The sequence below is a fragment of the Cnephaeus nilssonii genome, assembly GCF_951640355.1.
Source record: "Cnephaeus nilssonii genome assembly, chromosome: 6".
NCBI lineage: Eukaryota > Metazoa > Chordata > Mammalia > Chiroptera > Vespertilionidae > Cnephaeus > Cnephaeus nilssonii.
Genome location: NC_137077.1, coordinates 34,734,097 through 34,753,573, shown reverse-complemented (window position 1 = coordinate 34,753,573; position 19,477 = coordinate 34,734,097). Strand labels below are relative to the sequence as shown.

The 19,477-nt window shown below is 41.7% G+C and overlaps 2 protein-coding genes across 8 annotated transcripts in view; both read right to left on the bottom strand.

Moving 5' to 3' along the window:
• Positions 1-556: 556 nt before the first annotated feature.
• REP15 (RAB15 effector protein) lies at positions 557-3,193 on the bottom strand. Its single transcript, XM_079774988.1, has one exon. It carries the CDS (start codon positions 2,398-2,400, stop codon positions 1,696-1,698), a length of 705 nt encoding a protein of 234 aa, XP_079631114.1. The 5' UTR covers positions 2,401-3,193; the 3' UTR covers positions 557-1,695.
• Positions 3,194-3,327: 134 nt separating this feature from the next.
• The window catches only part of PPFIBP1 (PPFIA binding protein 1), a 166,368-nt gene continuing 150,218 nt past the window's right edge, over positions 3,328-19,477 (bottom strand). For 4 of the 7 annotated variants that reach the window (XM_079774977.1, XM_079774973.1, XM_079774974.1 and 1 more), the window contains 13 exons: positions 18,575-18,746; positions 18,107-18,139; positions 15,861-16,011; positions 15,428-15,556; positions 13,875-14,025; positions 13,049-13,160; positions 12,829-12,917; positions 9,681-9,803; positions 9,016-9,141; positions 7,978-8,166; positions 6,062-6,241; positions 5,287-5,352; positions 3,328-5,174 (listed from right to left, as the gene is read on the bottom strand). In XM_079774977.1, the coding sequence (XP_079631103.1) occupies positions 5,088-5,174; positions 5,287-5,352; positions 6,062-6,241; positions 7,978-8,166; positions 9,016-9,141; positions 9,681-9,803; positions 12,829-12,917; positions 13,049-13,160; positions 13,875-14,025; positions 15,428-15,556; positions 15,861-16,011; positions 18,107-18,139; positions 18,575-18,746 (1,608 nt within the window). In that variant the 3' untranslated portion in view covers positions 3,328-5,087. The remainder of the gene's footprint in view (positions 5,175-5,286; positions 5,353-6,061; positions 6,242-7,977; positions 8,167-9,015; positions 9,142-9,680; positions 9,804-12,828; positions 12,918-13,048; positions 13,161-13,874; positions 14,026-15,427; positions 15,557-15,860; positions 16,012-18,106; positions 18,140-18,574; positions 18,747-19,477) is intronic. The other 3 variants (XM_079774979.1, XM_079774978.1, XM_079774976.1) reach the window with 1 other exon arrangement.

The window sequence follows — 19,477 nt, the reverse complement described above, 5'->3', positions numbered from 1 at the left end:
CTATGCCTCAAACATATCAAACACACGCCCTTTTCAGGCCTTTTGCAGTTCCCTGTGCCTAGAACACTTTTCCAGATATTTGCACTGATGTGCTCTCTCTTAATTCAATCCAGATTTTTACTTGGCCCTTTTCATTGAGATTTAACTACCCCATATAAAACAGCACCTCCTTCACTCTATCCTCTTACCCATGCTTTATTTCTCTTTACAGCACCCGTTATATTTCTTAAATATACATTTTAAACATATGTATATATTTTTATTTTCTGTCTTCCACCATTAAGAGGGAAACTACCCCCGAATAGGACATGGTTCTTTTTACTGCTGATTGGCATAGGACACGGCCTAACATAGGCATTTAGCAATCAAGTGTGAATGAATCTATCTTCCATTTACACTTCTAAGCACTCTTTGCTTCTACCATCTAGAGGAGTAGGGGAAAAACTATTTTTCCTCCCACCCAGGATTTGAAGCAAAGATGGTTTTTATATATGTATACATTATCCTTACTGCAAAGGCTAAATAAATGTTCAGCATTAGTACAAGTGATTGTTATATGAGTTAGTGTGTCTAAATCACAAGAAAAGGTAATACTCAAGCAGATCCCAAAGTGAATCCCACCAGGGGTTCAGATTCCAGAGCCAGCAACGCCTCCCTGGACATCCCCACACCATTGCTCTGCGGGGAGGACATTAGCACCCTGAAGCCAGAGACTACACCTGAGGAACTTAGCAGCTTTGGCACAGCAGCCACGGCTGTTTCTGGCTTCATTGGAGTAGTGGCCCTCATCCAAGGCCCTGAAGAAATGGAGGCACGATTTTTTAAGAAACAACTGAGGCACCAGACCAACTTTCTCCACAAATCTTTGGAGCTTTCCTGCCATGCGGATGCCCTATATTCCAACACGATCAACCTGGCCCTCTGGAAAGAGGATGACTTCGCTGTCTATGCCAACATGTCCCCTTTTTGATCGCCCCAGGAGGACATCGCCAGACCACGTGGAATACACCTCCACTGTATTCCACTGATGGGAAGCCGATGAGATACTCAAGTGTGGAGTCAGGCCTGCACCCTAGCTGAATCTGGATACAGCTTTTGCTTTAAATGTGTGTGTGTGTGTGTATGTGTGTGTGTGTTTTTTAGAAAATGCATAAAACATATTCTGATGGAAAAAAAAAAACTACACAGAAGCAGCAGTTTGAAGTGACGTGGGAGTAAGGGCAGGGGTCAGAGGAAGAAAGCAGTTGGAGATTTCACTTGGTAGTCCTGAATTGAGACGGTTGTTGTAAATGTCATTAAACCTGTTCTCTAGTCTTATGCACCACCTCACCCTACCCATCTCTCACCCACAGCAGTAAAGTCACATTTTACACTTTCAAGAGCTAGACTTGTTATTTCAAACAAATACATTTTTTGCAAATCAAACTTTAAGGGTGACTTTATTATTCTCCCCTCCCATTTTTATTATTGAGTAAATAAATGAAAGAGTAAGCTAAATTGTCAGTTTCCCCGACAAGATGGAAATCTCCATTATCATGACACTAATATGTTTTGTCCAGGTGATCATTTTCATTCAATGTGGGAGAGGGAGGGGGAATTCCATGCTGGGATGATGCAAGTGGAAGAGCTTGCTTATTAGAAGAAAATATCTTTTCCTTTTCATCTCACAGGCCAGTCTCATCACACAAACCTAGTTCAGAGGATGCTAATATACACCTTGCCCACCTCTCGCAGCCCGTCTTTCTTACTCAGATAGTTTTCAAGCAGCTCTCTAACGGAGACACAGTCTTTAGTTTGCAGGACAAATTGGGCCACAGCCTTCCCTGCTGGCAGACGGCCCCTGGCCATCTCCCTTTTGACACTGTCCAGGACAACTCCCCTGATGTCTTTAGGCTTTCCTGGCACCCCAAAGATGAGAAACAGGCCCAGACAATCCTCTCCTATCAAGCTACAGAATTCGTCCAGCTTTTCAAATCTACTCTTCCGGGAAGACTCTGCCCTGGATTCTGGATTGGAGGACTCACGAGGCTTAGACGCGACAGGAGGAAGAGAAGACATAGGCAGAGTCTGTACCGCCAGCTGGAGCCTTATTTGCTTATCAGATCCCCAAAAGGTCCAAATCCAGTCGGCCCCAAACAGGAAGGCTTGGTGCTTGGTCATCTTGGTGGTGGTGAGCCACTCGTCAACGCCCTTTTCTTGGCAGAAAGTGACGAAGTGGATTAAGAAGATCTCATTCAGAGTGTCTGGAGCTGGGCTCAGATTGCTCAGAGGGTCTTCAAATCCAAGGAACTCCTCCAGTTTCTGAGCGGCATGCGCTATAGCTCCACTGAACACCTCACAGACGCTGAGAACCTCTTGGCTGTCCTTGGGAGCCGGCTGTTGGGACGGTTTCTGCCCCATTTCCTCTGCACCCAATCAATACCACTTCCAGATATCAAACATGTAGCCTTCGTTCAGAATGACTTCTTTCTCGGAGTGAATGTCTTGCAGTGAAGTCGCATCTGTTAATGTGGTCCCGGTTTTCTAACCCCGCAGCTTACTCGGTGTAGCTAAGCATATATGCATACAACTAAACAAATAGCTCTCCCTGTTTGCCAACTGGGTGTGTTTTATTCATGCAGATTCCTGCCGGTTTACTAAGTGAGAGATACTAACTTTCACAAAAAGCATCTCTTCTTCTCTGGTTATAGTCACCTTACTTTTCCTATTTGGTCATCTTTTCCAAGATATGCTGCATCTTTTCAAATTTCAGTTCAATTAAAAATAGCATTTAATTCCTGAAAGAACCATTTACTTTCTACAACTAACTTCTTAAGTGTTCTTTAAAAAAAATTTTTTTTTAATTGGTTTCAGAGAGGAAAGGAGAGGGAGAGATAGAAACATCAATGATGAGAGAGAATCATTGATCGGCTGCCTCCTGCACGCCCCCCACTGGGGATTGAGCCTGCAACCTGGGCATGTACCCTGACTGGGAATCTAACCATGACCTCTTGGTTCATAGATTGATGCTCAACCACTGAGCCATGCCAGCTGGGCTCTACAACTAACTTGTTCAAATCTGCAGGCGAGCCATTTCCCTTTGCTTTTCCAGGATCCTCTCTGCCATGACTCCTCACCCCGCAGCTCAGCGGCCTGTGCTTCCTCCCACACAAGCGTTTCTCAAACAAACGTCTCATATTCCTACCTGTTGGCACATGCTATGAATCCCACGGAAAGTATTTTATGGGAGTTTGTGAACTGTCAAGAGTTTGTTATTGTTCTCTATATCAGAAATAAAGCCTACTGGTTATACAGAACAAAGGGAAATCAAGTAACAGACAATAAAAATATGAGGCAATTATCAGCTGACTTTATTTCTTTTCATATGGTGATACCAGCAGTGTATAATATTTTGTAAATAAAATATATATCATCAAAAGAATTTTAACCTCATCACACAACATCAGTTATGCTACAATGTCCTGAATAAAGAATATTTGGCCTCTGTAACAGTCTCCTGGTATTTTTAACCAGGTGGGAATATCAAATTTGTTTTTCAAATGGTGACATATATCCACATTAAAATAAAACACAAGTACATTAAGAGTCCAATACAGTTACCAAATAATGAATGGTAGGGAGCAAAAGATTATTGTTAGCATCAAATCATTTTAGTCATGAATAAATAGTAATGTAGTATTATAGGCTCCTTGATGAAAAGCTTGGTAACTTGCTGATAACTTGAAAGATCGTATCATGACATTCAAATATAGTTTGTAAGTAAGCCCACTGGTGTATACTGAACTGCCCAGCCCTATGCCCATTGGTGAAAACCAGTCTTTACCACAGTTGGCTATCATGGTAATGACGTAGTACTGAGTAAAAAAATAGAATATTATTTCTGATACCCCTAAAAAGAATAATAAACACAGTGACAGTTTGTGCTGCAGCTTTGTATTTTCTTTACAAAGAATATTTGGGCCCTGTGCTATGGAAAAACATGAACTACATTTTATTATCACAAGATAGGCATTCTTTTCCAGCCTCAGAGTTATTAAACTCTGAGACAAAATGTTCAGACAGATATTCAGCTTTTTTAAAAGGATTCCTTCCATTCATGGGTAGTCTGAGAAATGTACATTAGTCAGGCTGCTGGTATTTTGAGACAATGGTCTATCTAGCAAAGAGGAAAATAAGAAGCTTAATACTGTAAAGGTTTTTGTTTTTGTTTGGTTTCTTCAGAAATCATTTCTACAAATTTTGGGGCAGCTTCTGAATGCGTTCAAGTTAATAGAATGTAAATGTCCCTCAAGTTCTTCCTTATGAGTTTAAAAGAATCCAAGATTAAGGCTGAAATTCTTAAAAAACCAACAATTTTATGATGTGTCATCGAAGAACAGTTGTTTCATATACACCAATTTAGTCCGAGTGATCAACATCATTAAAATTCGGTTGTGGAGAAAGAAAGATTATCCTGACCCGGCCAAGAACCAGCTGGCATATGAAAAATTTGATCACCGTTATTTTTTTCAATGTGATCTTTTTTTACCATCTTCCTTAGGTAATGTCACAAAATAAAAGTTCTATGTTCTGTGTACTAAATATATACATATATTTAGAAAAATATATAAAAACAGGACACGAGGAGGCAAGTGGAGGTGTGGCTGGCATTTAGTGGGCACTCTGGATCTTTAAGAGAGATCCCACATACCGGTTTTAAAAGCATGTGCTCTGCTGCAGTGGCTACACCGACGTGACAGAATCAGCCACCTGAGAGTTCCCTCTCTCCCAAGCCCTCCATACTGTGAACATGACCGGAAACACTACGGTCAAGTCCTCTCATAGTAAATGCAACACTTTAAATAGAATATATCACAGATTTTTACATTAAATAGAGGAAAAACAACTATACTCTCATTCACCAGTGTCTCACTTTCTTGTGGCAGCTTTAACATAGGCACAGATCCCCTGCTTTCCATTTCCACTTCCAAATGAGCAGAAGTTGATTGATAAACCAGACACCACCCGCTACTTGCTGGATATGCTGTGAGTGGAGAAAGAAAGTGGAAAGAGACCAAGGGCTCCTCACGCTCGTCCAGGTGCTGCGGTCAAACGTTTGAGTCTTCGTCAGTAATGCTGGCGCTGGGGGACCGGGCAGCGAAATCTTTAAACATGTCATCTTCCTTTAACATGTGCTGGGAAACAAGGACACGGGAGTCACACACACTGCGCTCTACGTGCAGACCCTTGGGGTGACTTGCAAACGTATTTTTAGAATAAGATTCTAAACGCATTTCGCCAGCTTACCGTGAGGTTGTTGATGCCTTCCGAGAACGCACCGATCTGCCTCACTGTCCCTTCGGAATCTTCCATCTGCAAAGAGCACACCACAACGTGACAAGCTCATCTGCACAATTTCAAGGAAAGTGCGGCAAAACGAACAAACAGCTGAGAAGAAATAATGCAAGTTGTGTTGAGCGGGATAGGAGCAATGGAGTACTTCGGATGGTAATCTCCTTGCATGGCTGTGAGTAGATGTGGGAATCCAGAAGAAACACTTTAATGGCACTTCCAGACTAAATGCTCTGATGCTGACATTGCCACCAAAAGATTACGGACTAAAGGGCAATTTTTGGTCCCATGACTTCGTACTGAAAAGGCTAAGCAGTATGAGCTGTCCATTCCTGACTCGTTTTCATACGCAGATTTCCTTAAAATGGAGCTAGGGTAACGTAGGTAAAGCACAGGGTTGGGAGCCAATCTGGCAAGTTGGAATCCCAGCTCTTCTATCTGAGGTAAGTTATTTAATTTCTCTGTGCCCCAGTGTCCTTCTCTCTAAAATTAAGATGAGAATACTCCCCATGCTTTAGGGTTACTGTGAACATTAATATATGTTAAGTGCTTAGGGGAGTGCCTGGGATATAGTAAGCAGTCTGCAAGTGTTCACAGTCATTTTATTATTATCTTTATTCTTAAGCATTGGAAGAAAACTTCCTTGCTTCGTGGACACAATACAAGAAGTTTCCACTGAGTGTTTCGATGCTGGGAGAACTTGAAAATAGGTAGGCAACGTTGCCCTTACCTGCTCTAACCGGTCCAAATCATCCTCGTCATACAGGCGCGTGTCCAGGCCAGCTTTAGGTACTTTCTTAGATACACTTCCTGATGCCTGTCCCAATTCCATTGGACAAACATATTCTTCCCCATCTTCCTGTTTCTTCTTTCTCAGATTCCCAAAATTGCTGAAGGTGAGTTTCCTTGGCTTTAAAAGAAAGAAAACATTAACATCCAGGGATTTAATAAAATTTATATAAAAAAGGACTAATAACATGTATAATTTCATTTCATCACACAGAGAAAAGCAACTGAATGATTAAATTTGTATAAAAAAACGAAGGCATTCTAGGCCTGTGACAGATGCATCCAAATATGATCAATGATCCCTGTTAATCATCTCAGAAGATTACATTTGTTCTCCTTATTCACTCCAACTAGCTGGGTAGTCACAGTGATAAAAGCAAAATATGCAAAGAGCCTTATTTTTGCTTAAACAGGACTTAATGCACATGAGATTCCTCAGGTCTAAATACAATTTTACAAGGTTTTCCAGTCTAAGATCAGCAAAAGAAAATGGCCCTTACTGTATTTTCTTTTTGGGTGGGGCTGTGATTATCTTATATGCCTATTATGCTTCTATAACAGGGTGGTGACTGCTAAAAGAATCCTGGCTCTTTGGGAGAAAAAACTTCCAGTGATACTTAGAAGAGAAACTACATCTTAGTCACTGGGTAGTTACGGAAACTGTTAAGTAGATGGTGATTGGCTGATGCAGAGAATTTATATAGAACAGAATCACTCAGAGGTTTCAAATCTGGCACATCTTCTAAAGGAGAAAGGGAGGTGAAGAGAAAGTGTCAAGCAGGTAGAAGGGGTTAAAAAAAAGAACTTGAGCTCTAGCTGGTTTGCCTTAGTGGATAGAGCACTGGCCTGTGGACTGAAGGGTTCCTAGTTCAATTCCTGTCAAGGGCACATGCCCGGTTTGCTGTTTGATCCCCAGTAGGGGGCATGCAGGAGGTAGCCAATCAATAATTCTCTCTCATCATTGATGTTTCTCTCTCTCTCCCTCTTCCTTCCTCTCTGAAATCAATATATATTTTATATATATATATATATTTTAATATATTTTATTGATTTTTCACAGAGAGGAAGGGAGAGGGATAGAGAGCTAGAAACATCGATGAGAGAGAGACATCGACCAGCTGCCTCCTGCACACACCCCACCGGGGGATGTGCCCGCAACCAATGTACATGCCCTTGACCGGAATCGAACCTGGGACCTTCCAGTCCACAGACCGACGCTCTATCCACTGAGCCAAACCGGTTTCGGCAATAAAAATATATTTTTTAAAAAAGAACTTGAACCATATTTGTGAAGGAGTCGATAAACCCTACATCCACATTAAGCTGGTTGAGATAACACGCAGAAGAGTTAGCACAGGAATCATTTAAAAGAAGAAAAAGGAGTCTGAAATTCGTAGGATCTATGAATCTAGGTAAACTAGGAATATCCATTCTCTGCTGCTGTGCCTTTGTCTAACTTGCAAGGTTGGTCAATTATAAGCCAGACAAGCAGAATCTGTATGAGGAGAAAGGCAACTCGTATACTTGATTTATCCACAGCAAAAATAGGACAAGTGCAATCAGTATTTGGGTCCAAGTCATGGGCTCTCTGCCTTGGCAATGTATCCATTATAGAAACCAACATCATGTCCTTTATTATTGTTAACCCTAACAAAATAAATGATTTTTAGCAAAAATTCCCCCAGAAGAAAACCTTCAAAATTGTATTTTATTGATTGCTATTAAAGATGCATATACCTTCAACCCATCCACAAAACTTAGTAAATCCCAGAAAATGGGATAGCCGGAAAACAGAATTGAGCCTTTGCTCTCATTTTTGGTATAACCAATTATTACATGATGCGAGCTTGAACCAACCTTCACTTTGGCAGTGGCTGTTAAAAGTACATAATCTGGTAACTCCATGGCATCACGCTTCTGGTGTTGGGCCTCAGCACCAATCAGAAGGTTGAAATGAGTGGCCAAATGTCTTCTCAATAGGGTCTTACTCGGCGGGATGTTCAACAGCTGAGCCATTGTTTCTACATTAAAACGGGGTTCTAGAACCTATAAGAAAAATAAAGATTGAGTAAGGTATGGTATATCACACATGCCTGCACTGTGCTTTATAATTTGCAAAGCTCTTTCATTTAGTTATCTCCAATGACCTACTCAGTAAGATACACTGAGTATGGACTTTAATCTTTAATTTACATTTCTTTTCTTTATTCTGCCCAAGCTAGTGAGAGGAGAGCTGGTCCTGACATCCAGGCATGACTGAGTCAAGGCTTCTACCTCTCTGAGGTATTGCATTTGGGATATCTTTGAATACAGGTTTTTTTTTGTTTGTTTGTTTGTTTGTTGTGTGTGTGTGTGTGTGTGTGTGTGTGTGTGTGTGTGTGTTTAATTGATTTGAGAGAGAGATGGAGAGAGAGAAATATTGACTTGTTGTTCCACTTATTTATGCATTCATTGGTTGATTCTTGAATGTGCCCTGGCCAGGAATCAAACCCGCAACCTTGGCGTATTGGGACAATACTCTAACCAACTGAGCCTTCCTGCCAGAGCAACATTTGGGATGCTTTTGGCAGCCAACTTCTTTGCAACATCTGGGGGCAGAAATACAATCTGTATCTTTGCAGAGGTTTTAAAACATGATGATATGAGAGCCAGCAGCCAGATGTTATCTAACAGAAAAGAGGACAATGGAAGAGATGGGTTTAAATCTGATCTAGAATTCTGTAATAGTAAAAAATAAGGGAAAAAACACGCTGAAAGTAAAAATTCACTAGGAATAGTGCAGTGAGGTTGTGTTAGACATCTTTAGGGTTATAATAAGTAAACTGATACGTTCCCACTCATTAGATTAAAGGAGACGAAATGATAAGTCAATTGCAAATTAAAACAGTTTTTTACCATGAGCCCACCATGGACACCACTGCCTCTGAGATTGGGGGCATATTCTGCCAAGTCCACGGAACGCAGCCACTCCATCACCCGGTGGTTGGTCCACTGCTGCACCTCTGATGGGGTGATGCTGTTCTATGGGAACAGAGGACACCAAGAGCTTCAATCACTATGGGATTCCTAAGATTCCACCTGCACATTCCGTCCAAAAGTCTGCCCCACTGAACAGTGTCTCTCGACCTCCCACTAAATGTTTACAGAGAGGGTAAAAAAGTGATTGCTAATTTGAATTCTCTTTGAAAGAAAATGGCCACGAAGTTTCAAGCTTTTTTTTTTACACACCATTAGAGCAGTGCTTTAGGAAAGGAAGTCTCTATAGGGATATTTAAACCTCTGGTTTAAGGAGGGAGAAAAATAAAATACACTCAAGAAAAGGAGGAACGGAAACTAAAACACAACCCTTGGCTTCCGTGACACAGGTAGAACCACCATGGGAGGAAGGGAAGGAATACAGGAAAACAAAGCCTAAGACGTAAATGAGGCTGGGTGTGAGGCTCTGAGGAAACCAGCAGCCCTACCCGCAGTTTCCAAGAAGAAATGGGTTTCAGTTTTGCACACAGGACGGTCGTATGCGTGGAAGGTGCATGCGGAGTAACCCTCAACTCAAACGCTACCTCATCAGACGGCCGCCTCCGTAGACAGTTGGGTTCAAAGTTGTTGATCCTCAGGACCTGGATGGCCCTTTTGATGCTGAGATGATGCAGCACACTCACCACCTTCAAAGACAGCAAGTCATCCTGCAGGAAAGAACAAGACGCGGGGCTCATTGAGCAGGACGGCCTCCTCACGGAAGTCTCAGAAAACGCACATAGAAGTGGACGAGCCCCTCTCCTAATAGACCCCGAGGGCTTGTCGTTGTGTTCAAAGCCTTTATTTAATAGCAAGATCCTTTTTCTTGTTCCAATCAAAATCTTCTCCAGGACCCCAATAGATCAGAAAACCAAAATTAATGTCGCTCCGACTGACACTGACTTCCATGTATTTCTGTCCCGAACATTCTGGGACAGGCTTGTGGGACCCCTTCGCTCTGAGACACACAGTTTGAAAGCACTCGCTGTGTCATGACAAACGGTGACCTGCTTGATAAAGCAGATAGCTAAGAGCAAGTGATGTTCATTGACTGTCGAGGCTTGCTTTTCTGAGCTAAGACACATCCGTTTTGGGAAAAACCAGAAGAGTGGTCACACACTCTCCCCCCAGCTTCAAGAAATCTCTAGCTCTAGATTTGTATGTGATATCCAGCAGACACTATGGAAATTTTTAGAAAATCTATGTCAACCAAAGCAAAGGTCTTGTTCAGAGTTGAGTGTAAAGAAATTAAGAAGCTATAAGTATCAACACGTATCACCAATCATTTCCTTCAAGGAATAACTTTGGCCAGCCTGTGGTTACTGGGCACATTTCAAACATACCAAACGCACCAAAACAAATGATTGTAGAAGAAGGTGATTTGGGTGGCAGTGTCAACATAAGCATAGGTCTACATCCAAACACACCCAGAAAATAAACAAGGAAAACATCCATGTTAGACACATCTTACTGATAACATTTCTTATGAGGAGAAAAATATTAATCTTTTATAAAAATAGTTTTTAAATACTAGGCAATCAGTTTAAATCCTTAAAGGCTACTAAGTGAGCAAAAATTCTTTCCAAAATTTTTCTGGATTTATTTCTTAAAGGTAGTATCTTGTAAATTAGAAAGGACATTTGACAATCTAAGATTGAGGCACCCATTTAAAACATTTGCATGTGGGTTATTTTCAACTTAATGCATAATGTCAATAAAATGTTAATTGCTTAAGGGATTTTAAAAGTAGGGACCATTTCCTTTTTTAATCAAAACACTTTTTTGGATTTTTAAAAAATCTTTTATTTCTAAGTACTTTTAGATTTACAGAAGAGTTGCCAATAATAGTACAGAGAGTTCCATATACCCTTCACCCAGCTTCCCTTAGTGTTAACATATAACTATAGGATATTAACTAAAACTAAGAAATTAGCATAGACAATAATAAAATTAACCAAACTACAAACTTCATTCAGATTTCAACAGTTTTTTTTTCATGAAGGTCCTTTTTCTGTCCCAGGATCCAATCCAGGATACCACATTAAAAACAGATTTTTTATGACTTAGAACTTCAAGGATCCAATTTTCTAAGGTAATTTATTCATTTACTAGAGGCCCAATGCATGAAATTCATGCAAGAGTAGGCATTCCTTCCCCCAGCACCCGGGCTTCTCTCCAGCTGCCAGGACCTGGGCTTCCCTCTCAGAGGGAGGTCCCGCCCACTTGCTGCAGCCCGCTGGTTGGTGGCCTGGGCTTCCTTCTTTGGGGTGATCATGGAGTCCCCCCCCGCCCCCTGATTGATTGCCCCGCCAGCCGGTGGCCTGGGCCTCCCTCTGCGGGGAGATCATGGGGCGATGGCCAGGCCCCTGACCAATCGCTTCGCACCAAGATAGTGTGGTCCCGATGGTCGTCCGGATGGTTGTTCCACTGTTCGGCCATTCGGTCAATTTGCATATTACACTTTTATTATATAGGATAGCTATGAGAGTTATAGATATGCTTTTTATAAAGATTTTAAGCCTGAATTTGTTCACATTCCCAGGGGAGCATACTTAGACCTAGCTAGGCAGGCCAATATTTACTGAATTTGCTCCAGGTGGAGCTGTGAACTATCAAGAGCAGGGGTCTGGAAACTGCGTAGGTTCAAATGACGTATGATGTTTCTCCTGCTCGGTAACTGTGGAAGCTTGGTCAAGTTACCTGATTTCTGGGTTCCTTCGCTTCCTCATCTAAAAACTGAGGATAATAAGAATGCTAACTCAAGGACTGCTGAGACTTCAGTATTGATCCCAGTAAAGTGCCTGGCACACAGCAAATGTGCAACATACCACCTGTTAGTGTTACATGATGTATGCACCAAGATACAGACTTGGTTCAATGATAGAGAAGAAAGCAAATCCCATGAGCTGATCTCCAAGTTTCTTAATATTGGAAAATTCCCAATTAAGTTAGCTGTTTGAAACTTTCAACTTATTTAAAGGAGATACTTATAGTAGTTGAATCCATAGCCCAGCTCACACTCACAAAAAACATTTCAGTAAAAGTATGTCAGGTAGAACCCTGGTAGTACTGTGGCATCTAGAACACATTCTCCTGGAATCCATCTCTCCCCACTGTTGTAAAGCAGGGGAAAGTCCTTCTACCCCTGGGGCAAAAGGCTAGACACAGGAAACCATAATGAAGGAATCAGAGTGAAAGTCGACCCTTCCCCTACTTCTTTACCCAGGGCGACTCCTGCCCTAGCAGAACTGGGAAGAAGTGAGAAGGTTCCAGGTAACAGTTCTCAAATGTGGGAGGGAAGGGAGAAGACAAGTCCCTGTGGATTTCAGGCCAGAAGGGTAGCCTTTCACGAGTGGTCACTGCACATAGGAATGTAAAATTTAGAAACTGCCAGGGATTAAAAATTCTACACTCTATTTTTAAAAAAAAACATAAGATATAATCACTCACCATTCAATTCACCCATTCAAAGGGTGCACTTCAATGTCTACAATATTGATTATACATGAAGTCAATTTTCTGGATAGTTTGACTTAAATTAGGTTTCAAATCCTCCAACACTGTTGCAACCACCAAATCCTACAATTTAAACCTAATGGGAAATATTCCTGCCCCTATCTTCAAGTTAAGCAACATATTCAAACTCAGGTGAATCCTTGTGAAAATCCCCACACCCCAGGGGAAATCACTTACGATGGTCATGTAATGGAGCATTCGACCATCTACCCGGCCTTCATCAAACTGGGTCTTGTACTGGGGGAGGCCAATGTCATCCAACCATCCTAAAGGAGAGAAATCTGCGTTGTTAAAATGCCACAGAATACCTGTCCTTGTGATTAAAAAGGAAGAGCGGCATTATTTATTTATTTGCTTGCTTCCTTATTTATGAGTTTAAGAACTTAAAACCTCTTACTAGTGACCCAGTTGAAATCCAGCTTTCCGTGATTGGTTTCCTCTTCAGATCCCAGAGCTTGCAATGCCAGCTGGAGTTTCTTTCGATGAAGTGAATGCTTGATTCCAAGTTCCTGAAATCATAAACAGAAACACTGGCTTTACAATCCTGTCAATACGGGCTGGGTGCCACTGGCAATGGATGCAAATTCCTCCAAAATGAAGCGAACACCCAAGAGCCAACAATGACATTAAATCAGAATGCTAACTCTGGCTAGTAAAAAGTTGCCGAACAAAAGGCCCCTAAAAGGCCAAGACCACTGGAGTTAGTTTAGTGGGGGTGTGAGACATTCACTAGTAGGCTCCTTCCTGGGCAAGACTGGAACTGTGGGACGCAGAACAGGAATTCTACTCTTATTAAATAACTGGGAAATAAATTGGGAAATGTTAAATAATGGAACATAAAATGTAGGGCTCTTTCTTTGTTGTTGTTGCCTTTTGCAAAGTGAAGTGGAATTGCATATATTACATTGGGGAGACGGGTTAATAATGATAAAGCCACAGAATGATTTTGAGAAATATGAGCTTAAGGTTTATTATTGTGGCCATACAATTATTTTTCATTAAAACGCCCAGTGGCTTAAGTGTTCCATAAGGAATCATTACAACCAGATCCTTTGTTTTTAGTCCATGAAATAAAATAAGCATGAAGCAGGAAACGCAGACTTTTCCAAGAGCACTTACTGGCTCCCCCCATTCCCATGTAAGGCGTAGAAAACAATCCTACATTCATATTCTCTACCTCTCTCTCAGAATTCATTACGCAAACAAAACAAAGAAGCAGTCACCTTCTCTAGATCTTGTTGAGAAGCCTGCAAAAGTGTTTGGCCAGATGCAATCCAGTGCTTGCCAGAATTCAGGTAGGACCCCAAGCCCTGTTCCACAAGCCAATTGCAAACCTGCTCCTTGGTCCATTTGGCAAATGGCATATCCAAGTCACTACAGGAAAATGAACAATTGTATGAAAAACAACTCAAAGCCAATCCTATGGCTTATCACTAAGGTTGAACAACTGTATGTTCAACAGATATGGGTATTTCCTGGTGATACACATTTGACTGTGCAAAGCTTAATATCAGTACATATTTGGAAGAGGAAGTGGCACTGGAGTTGAAAGTGACCTTGTGAGACCAATCTTCCTTTCAAATGAAACCACAAAAGATGCAATGTGGTTAGCAAAAACATGTTCTGTAGAAGACCGAGTTGAACCAACAAGTCAAGTCATCGTACCAATGTTGTTTGAAGACTGAATTCACAAACAGAAAACACTAGGTCAGATGAAAAGAAACTCAAGTCAAACTTGAATTCATTTTAGCAGAATAATTGTTTCTTTCCAGGTGGTAATCAATGAGAAGAGGGCAATATGTCATCACTGATTATAAAAGAAAGTATAATCAAAGCAAATTTCTGTTTTCTTTTACTTTGACACACTAATAGTATTCCTGTTTTTTTTTTTAAAAAAAGTGGTGATAAGACTTTTTTTTTTATCAGCACAAGGAGGTCCTCTATTGTGTACAAAGAGAACATATGGCAAATGAGACTGCTCAGTATTTGAAGAAGGCTAAACAGAGTTAAAAGATTTAGTATCAGTGATTGGTGCTATATGTTTGCCAGCCCCACCCTTTTTATGCTCGGTAGGTAGGTCAGTACAGTACAGGTAGTTCCAAACCAGCCCTGAACTGTGGGAAAGGTGTAGGAAAAGTTCTTAGACTCGTAATAACTAAAACATTACACAGTCCTAATAAATTTAAGATTTCTGATAGAATCTTTATCTTTAGATGCTTTCACAAGTTCCATTGCTTATTAAACAGTGATTTGTCAGATACTTAGCACATATAAATTAATTTAATCTTCAAAACCATTTTTGGGGCAAGGTACTAATACATACCACAAGAAACAGAGACACAAAGCATGAGAGTAGCTGTTCAACGTTATCCAGCTTACAGGAAGTGGTAAGACCAGAAATCAGACCCAAGCAATCTGCCTCTAGAACCTACTCATAAACACTATACTATCCTATCTTTGCAAGGCTATGCTTTAGAGTACTTATAATTATTTTCTTTGAAAATTTAAGTCTGATAGTCATTCTAATAGAGATGTTGCGGGCACTGCAGCTGTGGCTCCTCACCTAGCTCAGATAGCCCACATCTGCTGCACAGTTGTTCACCAACCATTGCTAAATTAGACTGCTCTAAAGATGGTGGACCCTTCCGCTAGGCATGGCAGTAAGCAATGGATCTGACTGTGCAACCCAGGGACAATACTAGCATTGTTGGTGCTCATGAGACCCCCCTGATGCTTGGGTAGAGATGCAGAAGTCCATTAGTTTGGCTGTTCTTACCTATTAGATTGTCCCAAATCTCGAGACCAACCCAATCGGGGCCCAGCAGTTGCCCTCGTCCCTCCTCGTTTGAATTCAGTTTCAGACATGTCATCTGGGTTGAATGTAGTTGACTGACTTCTCCTAAGTCTGAAGAAAAGATACAACACACATTGCCTTGTATTCGACCTGAGGAGGCCTTAGACTCATCAGAACATTTGTAATTGGTGTACACATTTGAGCTACTCCTCTTTGTATGTCATTAGAATAGACATTTGGATTTAAAGTTTGAGACCCAATGAGTTAATGAAACCCAAATCACAATTTTCCTTCCAGAAGAGGAACACGGAAGCTTTACAATTTCATATCCATTTTCAGCCAATTTTCCATTTCTTCCTACGTTTGAACAACATATAAGACAAAGTCTATTCCACTTGTTCACTCTGTTACTTACTTTCCAAAGAGTTTCATGATGCCTCGGGATTTCTTTTTGGAATCTGGAGATGATGGGGACATCTGGAAGGGGCTGCTCCCCTGTGAATCTTTTGGCCGAGAAGGTACACCAGCCAGGTCTAGGTGTTCGGCTGTCTCCTTTTCTGTCTCAGCTATTCCAAGAAGAGAATACAAACTCAGTGAATTTTAATATAGAAAATGAGCATGAGTAGATGTTAGGTGCTTGGCTTTAACAACTGGTAAGAATTCTTCTGTTGGCCTATAAACCAAAAAGCACCCTGTTCTACTCTACACCAGTTGTGTATAAAGTCAATTAAGAAATACAACACCTTTGAGATTCAAAGGTGTGATAGGATTGCCATATTCTTTCCTTAAGTAATTTAATTCATAATGAAATTATTCGCAATACTGCTATACCATTTGGTACTGTTGACTATCTCCTACGTCCTTCAGAGTCATAATTTCCCTTAGCTTCTTGGCATGACTCTCTCCTAGGTTCCTTCTTGGCTATAGCATCCTATTTTCTCTTCCTCCTCCACTCCTCTCCAAGATTCTTTTCTAAGTTCCCTCTGCAGGATCTCTTAACAAGCTCACCCACTCTATGCTCAGCACTAAATGATGGCTTCACTCATTGATAAGCAGTTGGCATCAAAATCTATGGGCCTCATCTTTCTCTCCAGCCTCAGTATCTGCTGTGTATATTCCCAATTCAGTGTGCCAGGGATATCTTGGACTCAGCAAAATTCCCATACAATTTTTTTCTGAGTCTTCTCTTGATGTACTTATTTAATATTTCATTAATAATAATTAATATGTTCCTTGCACTCCAGTTCAAACTCTTTGTCCTTTTCTTTCCATTCCTTCCTTACCTTGGGCATTTATTTCAAATCGGTTACCAAGTTCTGGCAATTCTTTATTCAAGAAATGCATTTTTGTTTATAACCTATTACATCCTAGGCACTGAGAGAAGAATGAAATGAATATGAATAATTTTTCGTTTGATATAAAATTAGTGTCTGTTGATTCTGCCTTACAAAAATAACATCCAATTTTGCTACTCTTGGATCTCCAAGCATTAACTATTTTAGTTCTTTTAGCTGTTCCTTAATGGAAACATGGAGAAGGAACTGATCCCACAATAGCAAACACAAGGGCTACAGTTTCTTCAATGTGAGATTTTACACTTTTATGGAGGAAAGTAAAAGTATAAAAATCACAGGAGCAGTGTCTTAGAGAGTGGTAAAGGTTGCAGAGGTTGACTTTTCTATGAAGCAGAGCTGTGGTTATAGGTTATAGTAAGCAGCATTTGCCTCTTAGCATTGACAATACCTTTCTTCTCAGAAAGGTAACAAAACACTTGAAAATAGTTATCTGGATGAATCAGTTTATTTTATTCATCCAGTGTTCATTTTAGACATGTAAGGCTACAAAGAGAGAGGAGTCACCTTTGATGACCCACGTGAATAGATATGTGGATATCTATACAAGGTAACAGAGCCTGTTGGGAAAACCCAAAGGAACCTTTCCATTCAAATCCTTATAGCCATGATGGTTACTGATGTTCCTGATAAGTTGCCTACCCTATCTCATTTCAAAAGCATCTCATTTTTATGTTTAGACTACCCCCCCCCCCCTCCGGGAAGCCTGCCTTTTAAAGAGGAAAACTGAACTTTCTCCTTGTAAAATCACTTTGGGGGCAACTCCTCAAAGAACACATTGAGTTACCTGTGTCATCACGAAATGCTACCTCTATCTTCAAAGCAGTAAAATGTCAGAAGAACGGTCCCCTAAGAGAATTAAGTCTAAGAAGCCATTTTCAAACTCTTCCACAGATCTCTCTATTTGGCTAAAAATATTTCTTTTTGGAGGCTGGGGAAAATGGAAAGATGGAGAAGGAACTGCGAGGACCTGGGAGTTAGCGTGAGAGGAACTGTGCTTCAAGGGTGAAAGCTGTTTAAATGCCAGGACACACTTGCCCTGCACTCAGAGGGATGCTGTGCGCTCTGGATCCCCCCAGTGCTGCTCGCAAGGTGTCATTAGCATTGCTTACAACAGCATTTCTGCTTGACAGCAAAGGTTCTACAGAGAGTCCTTTTTAGCAGAAGGTGGAAAGAACCCTCTGGAGCAGAGAACTACATTTTTTGGTTGCTGCCAGTGCGCTTTCTAGAGATCACAGAGGCCAAGAGCAGGGATTAGCCCGGTTTGGAGCACAGCACTAGCCGAGGCGGGCATGCAGGGGTACGATACCTAAGGTGGGTGCACTGGCACTTCGTTTACGATCTTCAGATATCCCAACAACGCACACAATCACACGCAGCCCAATGGAGAGAACACAGGGGAATGACAAAATGAAACACAGATCAGACTCCTACTCCCAAAACACACACTGTGGACGGAAGGCAGGTTCCACACGACTCCATGAGCAGTGTCAACATGGGGTTAATTTGTCCACGTGAAAAACAGATGGGAAGCCGGTTACAATGAGGTCAGAGGGAATCATGGCTTTAGGTCTTCCTTCTGTGTACACAGAGCTACCTTCATGTAGACAACTGAATTAAATCCACGGAAGCATTTTTTTTTTTGCTAATTTCCTCCCTACGTCATTCACCTTCATTTCTAAGAGAAATGCATAAATAGGTGAGTCGGGGAAGGGAAGAGACTGTTCTCTTCCTTGTTCTGATGAAATTCGGGTAAAGGCGTTTGGGCCAGACGTACCCAAGTTCGGCGCACTTGCTGTCCTCTTATTACTTTTTATTTTAAAGAAGCCACGACCAAAGGAAGATCTGCCTTTTCGGGTGCCAAAGGGGTTGTCATCCATGCAGGCATCGTGCCCTGGAGCTTTGGGCGGGAGGGTCCCAAAAGGGCTGCTTTCTACCGGAGCTTTATCCTGAGAGAGAAGTAAAAACAAATGAAGCAACACCAATGCACATAATTATGAGCACCTGCCAGGCACAATACTAAATATGTTACATATGTGATTGCACTTAAAGGAATAACTAAATAATTGATTATGAATATCAAGTGCCGCATTAGAAGTATAAAAAGTCAATTCTGAAAGCTACTTAAGAAACAACAACAAAAACATGCTTGTCACTAACTTATAATTCATATCCTATATAATAAAGAGGTAATATGCAAATTAACCCTCACGCCCTCACAAGATGGCTGCCTAGGACCAGGCCGGCAGGGGGGTTAGTGAGGGATGACCAAATGACTGAACAAGTAGGCTGCATAGGGCAAACAGGCCAGCAGGGGACTTAGTGAGGGATGACCAAATGACTGAACAGCAGGCTGCGTGGGGCGACCAGACAAGCGGGGGCCCATGAGGGGCGACCAGGCTGGCAGGGGTGGTAGTTGGGGGAGACCAGGCCAGCAAGGGGGGGCAGTAAGGGGTGACCAGGCTAGCGGGGGGGAGGGGGAGAACAGTTAGGAGTGAACAGGCCGGCAGGGAGGAGGCAGTTGGGGGTGACCTGGCTGGCAGTGTGGGGCAGTTAAGGGGCAACCAGAACGGCGGGGGGGGGGGGCAGTTAGGGGCGACCAGGCAGGCAGGCAGGTGAGCAATTAGGAGTCAATGGTCCACGATTGTGAGAGGGATGTCCGACTGCCGGGATGGAGCCT